We start from the raw sequence: 6,087 nt of genomic DNA, 5'->3' as shown, positions 1-6,087 counted from the left end.
ATGTAAAAAGAATGACATTATTACTGAATGAGATCTCAGCCCTTTACTAAATTTTATTAGTATAATATATTTCTATTATAAAATGAAAATTTTAAAGAAAATAAAATCTTTAACGATTTAACACCGGAGAAACTATGATTTTATTTTATTTTTTCATTTGAGAGTATCTCTTCCACTCTATTTGTCATGACATTTGACAAAGTAAAGGTAATAACTTAAATAAAAAAGGATAGTAGTTTTTTTTATTCTTGAACAGATATTTATTTAATTTTAGGGTACATAGGGTACTACTCTGTCGTTACTCGTAGTAGTTTTTGTAAAGGTATGATTCTTATTTTTAGACACATGATCATGATAGGGACCTAATTAAGCGGGTCTCCTACTATTTTTGTGTCTTCAATTCTGCATCTCTAAGCATTCTACTAACCCGACAATCAATACCTAAAATTCTGCCCCATTTCTCCAAGTAACTCTGTTCCAATATCACATACCAATAAATAACCACTTAATTCAAAGTTGAAACAGAGCAGAGTAGTTGTTTCCTTCATTTTATTTCATTTCTGAAACTCAAGGACAGTGTAGAAATGGTCAACATGGAAGGCTCTGAAACGAGGGAAGCCTGCATCAATGGCTAATTGCCTGAACTGTTCTTCAGTCCTGTGCTTCCCTTTAGCTCTATAGATTGTCATCACAAAAATGTCACCTTCAAGCAAAGCCCTCGTTCTGTGACTCTCGTCTGAGTGCTCTGGCAGCACTGGCTCACATGCTATTAGTTTGCCTCCCTCAGGGAGTGCCTTGTGACAGCTCTGCATTATGTGCTTGCATTCTTCATCAGTCCATGTTGTTAGCACCCACTGCCAAACAAAAAAGATTATGTAATTATGTAGCTAAACTACAAAAGCACCCACTTCAATTTTATTGGCCATGAAGTTGTTGGTCCATCCAATGATCTTAGGGGAATTTTGATGAAAAATCCTAACTGGTCATAATCAATCCAACACAGGTTATGTCTCTATCCTAGGTTGATCCCTATAAGTTATACTATAAAACATGTTTATAATAAATAGCTCTGTTGATTAGTATGTTACAATATTTTTCAGAAGAAAATTACCTTTTTTAAAAAAAATTAAAAAAATTCGTGTTTATTTTATTTTTTTAAAAAAAAATAATAAAATTTGAAAAGAATTTAAAGTCTTCTTAAAATCATAATCCATTTTAAACAATTTCTCATAAAATTAGTTTTTTTAATGATTCTTCTTTTTCTAAAAAAATAATTACTAAATTATTTTATATTAAAACCACATTCTTTTAACAAACTGACCCAATAAAAAATTAATTCAGCAAAGCAATTTTATGTTTTCCAACTCCGTGCAGGGAAGGCAGTGTGATTTGAGAGGGAACGATGGTGAAGATGAATACTAAAAAGTTATTATCAGTTATATGTGTCGAGTATTGATTGCGTCAAGTTTCTTATGACTTTAGTATCTAGAAAAAAATAATATTGCTCTCCACAAATTCCATAAAATTAAAAGATACAGAGAGACTTGATGTAAAATGGGACATATGGGGTAAACTTTTTGTTATTTACCATTTGGGTTGATTTCAAATTAATCATCCGATGGGTAAGTTAAAGGATGTTACCATTTTTACTTTTAATTGAAGTCGTAAAATATTTTATAATTTTTTTTTTTAATTTACAACTTTAAAGTTATAATTTTTTTAAAAATTTATGACTTTAAAGTCTCAGGATTATTTTCTTCTAAGTTTACTATACTTTAAAGTGGTAGGACTTTAAAAATTATTACATGATGAAGATCATCATATCTTAAATTAATTTTCTCATGACATGGGTATTATCAATTTTTTCTTGTAAATTAAATACATGAGTACATGTGTTTTTGAAAATAACTTGAAGAGGTAGAAGCAACAGCTATACATATTACATAAAAATTGACTAAAGATTATAAATGCAAAATGATTCAAAACTATATATCTTATAATATGTCGTAAAGAAGAGAGTATTTTGGAGTAATGACTGACCTTCATGAAGATAGCATCTCCTTGGGGAATAGACTTGAACATGTCACCGCCAACATGGGTTACACCTACAAATCACATAATAATTCATCACATGTGACCCCCACAACCAAATCTCACCAAAGATCATATAAACCAAAACATAACAGAGGCTCACATGGGATTTGAGGGGCTTTGGCCACAACTTCAGGTAGGTCAAAGTTGATCCCTTCTTTGATGGTGGGGTGTTTTTGCAAGATCATACGAAGGCAATCTCCACCACTACCACCCACATCCACAAGCTTCTCCACACCTTGGAAGCCATCATAGCCCTCTAGCATGGCCCTCATGAAGGGCACTGACACCCCTGACATAGCCCTCACCATTAGGTCATTCATCTCTGGCTGCTTCAGATAGTACCCATATGCTGGCTCTCCATTGGCCATCTCGAAGGGCTCCTTTGTAGGGTCCACTACTGCCTCGTGCACCAATGGCCACGCTCGCATCAACGCATCCTGTAAGATACTATTTTAAAATTCATCTGTGCCATTTTTTTTAAAAAAAAGTAAATTATATCTGTTTTTTTAGAAAAAAAAATAAAAAAAAAAAAAATATATATATATATATATATATACATATATTTTAATTTTTTTTAAAAAAATACTATAAGATGACCTCAATAAAGATAGGTAAGATAATATATATCATACTGTAATGCAATTTCTCAATTGCTTGTGGAGTTGTTATTTTTCTTAAGATGACACCTTTACCGTTTACTACACACTTTTACCGTTAATTCACTCAGTAAACATTCCTTATCTTCCATGTTACAACTACCAAGTGATCTTAGAAACTCATACGAATTGTCATGACTATTATATCAATGCAACTTGATCATGATGTGATAATGTTTTACAAATTTTTTTAGTTTAATTCAAGTTATTTTTAGTCAAAAATTAAAAAATATTTTTTTATTAAGATTCATTTAAGATACTAATTTATCCAAAAAAAAACATTTTTATGCATACAAGTTAAGGAATCAAACTTCTGGATACTTGAGAAGCAAAATTATTTACTAATTATGTCACCTCACATGATTTATGATAAAGTTACATATTTATTAAATTTTCACTTTTCATAAATATAAAATCTTTATTCTAGTGGTGTAAAACTCAATTTGGCCCAATGAGTCTAACCGGTCGGTTTTACTATTAGACGATTTATGCATGTGGCCTGGGATCACCTACCTAGTTTTGAGAAAACCCGGTGACCTAGTCCGTTTTTAAAATCCAAATAAGGTTGTACATGTTAAAAAAAAATTATCACGCTCGAAAACGACGTCGTTTTGAATCAATCATAAAACCTCAATGGCTCATCTTTACGCTCCAGTCTTGACCCTTCTCTTCATCTTCACGCCGCTCGACTCAACCACCGCTGCACTGCAAGTCGTTTTGGTGAGTTCTCCTTTACCCACACAATTTGTTTTTGCTTTTGCATATAGGATTTGAGGGAATTGAATTTGGGGAAGATCCACTTGTATAGAAATCTTGAAATTCTCATATGGTATCATTATATTGATTATTCTTTGATTGTTTTACCTATTTTGCTTGAAATTTTTTCTATTGTTGATATATGAGTATTTTGATGAATTTAGAAATTAACACAAAATTATGACCCAATCAATTTGGGAACCCTTGATAACCATTCTAATTCAGCGTTGAAGGAGTCACCACCATTCTTAACTTGTGAAGAGGTGGAGGTTTTATGTAATGATCTAGCAAACATGTTCATCCAATCAACTTCAATGATGTTGGTATGTTTCTTAATAACATTAGTATTTATTAGATACCACTTATGTACTTATGTTAATTGCTAATTTGAATCTATAATGATGTTATCATAGATAAATTAAATTTGGATGAAGAAGATGATGATGTGTCACAACCACCAGAAAACACCATGAAAGATGTTAATCCAAATGAAAACAATATTGGTAAAGAGTCATTTTTTTGATGGAGAAGAATTACTTAAATTAATCAAATATTGACTCCTTGGATCTAAATTATGGATGTTACTATGTTGATGTTATTTATGTTTCCATTTCAAAACTTATTCATGGACTTGTGTAATTATGTTATTAAATTATTAGTTGTGAATTTATATTATCAACTTTAATGTTTTAATTGATATTTTTATTTTTAAATTAAATTTAAACATTTTCTAAAAAAAATCATCTGTACTTAAAAAAAAATTACATCACAATATAAGTTATTTTCATATATTTAAAATATTATTTTTATGTTTAAAAATATTTATTTATTTATTTTAAATTTTAGTTATTATACAGAATAAACACTATTAAATACCAATTATTTAAAAATTAAAAACTAACCTGGTGGTGTTGGAGCACGTAATGTGCGTATGACAAGCCTTGTTCATCGGTGACGAGCGTTTTGCCAACCTCAGTGAGGGAGTAGTTCCGTTCGCCGGCGGCGAGGTGCTCGCGGAAGACGCCGTAGCTGGCAAGCATACGGAGGAGCCGCTGGAGGTTCTCGGCGTCGGCGCCGTCGGCGCCGGGGAGGATGCGGGGGAGGATCTCGGAGGCGGAGAGGGGGGCGTTGGCGCCACCTTGCCAGAGGGCGTCGGCGACGTTGAGGCGAACGACGGCGTTTAACGCCATCGGTACGCTTATCATGTTAGCGAGCTCCATAATGGCGAGCATCGCTTGCTTTCGCTGTTCCGTGCTCTCCTCTTTCTCCATCGTCTTCTTCTAGTGCTGTTCGATTTGGTTTTCGAGTCTGAGAAAAAATGCGCACCGTGTAGAAGGAATTTATAGGACCCTGTATTGTTGTGAGTTTGCAAAGTATGGTGATTGAAATAATTTAATTAGTTGGATTTGGAACTTATAAAAATATTAATTTATAATTCTGACAACTGACAAATAGAGTTTGCAAGATATATAGGTATGACATGCTAAATGCATTTTTGAATTAAAGTTGGGAGACTTTAGCAAATCTTTCATTCTCATATTTTTTTTATGTATAAGAAATAATTATTTAATTCATTAAATTAATAAAAGTGATTTTCTTAATTTAATGATTAATTTTTAATTGACAACACCAGAAGAGCCAGAAAACACTCTTTTACATAAAGCAAAGAAATGTTAGGCCTATCTTCCAACATGCTTCTGCACTCTCTCGTGCAATATCCGCAAGGTAAGAACAATACTTCTCTCCACCGTTTTTTCCAGATAGGACTTTACAATTTGTTTCAAAGAGATTTTCCTTGTAACCCTAGTTTAATGACAAGTTTTACACACCACCTAAACGCCAAACCTTATGCAATTTGTGGAGTATAACACTGCTCATCCTAGCTCGTAGCTGAGGCCTAAATATTTCCTTCAAAGTACCTAAAAATAGCCCACATCCAGGTACCACCTTTCTTCTTAACTGATGCATCAAAATTAACTTTTATGTTTCCCCTAGGTGGTGTATTCCACATACCTTTGCCTTTCACCACCTCCCTATTCACCATTTTCACTTCCTATTTTGTTATAATTTTTTTTTTTCAAATTCAATCAATGTGTATAGCTTATTTGTTGATAGTTCAATTGCCTACTTTCATGGAGAATATATATATATATATATTATTAATAGATCTCACAATTAATTAGAGATAAAAAAAATTTAACAATAAAGTAATCTTATATATTTTATAGTTAGAATCAAGAAAATGTTATTTTTTTCTTATATATATGACTTTTTTTTTTGGGGAATGAAACTCCTACAAAATCTTGCCATATATACAAGATGCATACATTCCAATGGTGGGAAAGATTAATAAACTAAAGAGTCATTAAATCTGAGACAACTTAGCCAACCAATGAGTTATAAAATTCCCGTTTTGTGGATATGTGATAGCTTAATCCTCCAGTCCCTTTGCATAAGGGATTTACCATGTCTGAGGAGACCATTATAAGAGTATTGCTTCATGGAGCTGTTAGTCAACAAATCCATAACTAATAATGAATTAATTTTAATCTATACAACCATTTTTCCTATCTGCCAGACA

General features: G+C 32.3%; 1 protein-coding gene across 1 annotated transcript; it reads right to left on the bottom strand.

Moving 5' to 3' along the window:
* Positions 1-215: 215 nt before the first annotated feature.
* Positions 216-4,852, bottom strand: LOC114387576 (caffeic acid 3-O-methyltransferase-like). The gene is made up of 4 exons (XM_028347773.1): positions 4,409-4,852; positions 2,195-2,531; positions 2,041-2,105; positions 216-854 (listed from the first exon to the last, which is right to left on the bottom strand). The coding sequence occupies exons 1-4, from the start codon at positions 4,775-4,777 to the stop codon at positions 555-557; spliced, it is 1,071 nt and encodes a 356-aa protein (XP_028203574.1). The 5' UTR covers positions 4,778-4,852; the 3' UTR covers positions 216-554.
* Between the last annotated feature and the right edge of the window lie 1,235 nt (positions 4,853-6,087).

Source organism: Glycine soja, chromosome 15 (assembly GCF_004193775.1).
Source record: "Glycine soja cultivar W05 chromosome 15, ASM419377v2, whole genome shotgun sequence".
In the NCBI taxonomy this organism is placed as follows: Eukaryota; Viridiplantae; Streptophyta; class Magnoliopsida; order Fabales; family Fabaceae; genus Glycine; species Glycine soja.
The sequence above is the reverse complement of the archived record's forward strand: the minus strand, read 5'-3'. Positions and strand labels throughout refer to the sequence as shown.

Coding starts and splice junctions, on each gene's coding strand:
- LOC114387576 (XM_028347773.1), bottom strand. CDS start 4,777: ATGGAGAAAGAGGAGAGCACGGAACAGCGAAAGCAAGCGATGCTCGCC. Junction 2,532..4,408: donor ACGTGCTCCAACACCACCAG/GTTAGTTTTTAA, acceptor AGTATCTTACAG/GATGCGTTGATGCGAGCGTG. Junction 2,106..2,194: donor CAAAGCCCCTCAAATCCCAT/GTGAGCCTCTGT, acceptor TGTGATTTGTAG/GTGTAACCCATGTTGGCGGT.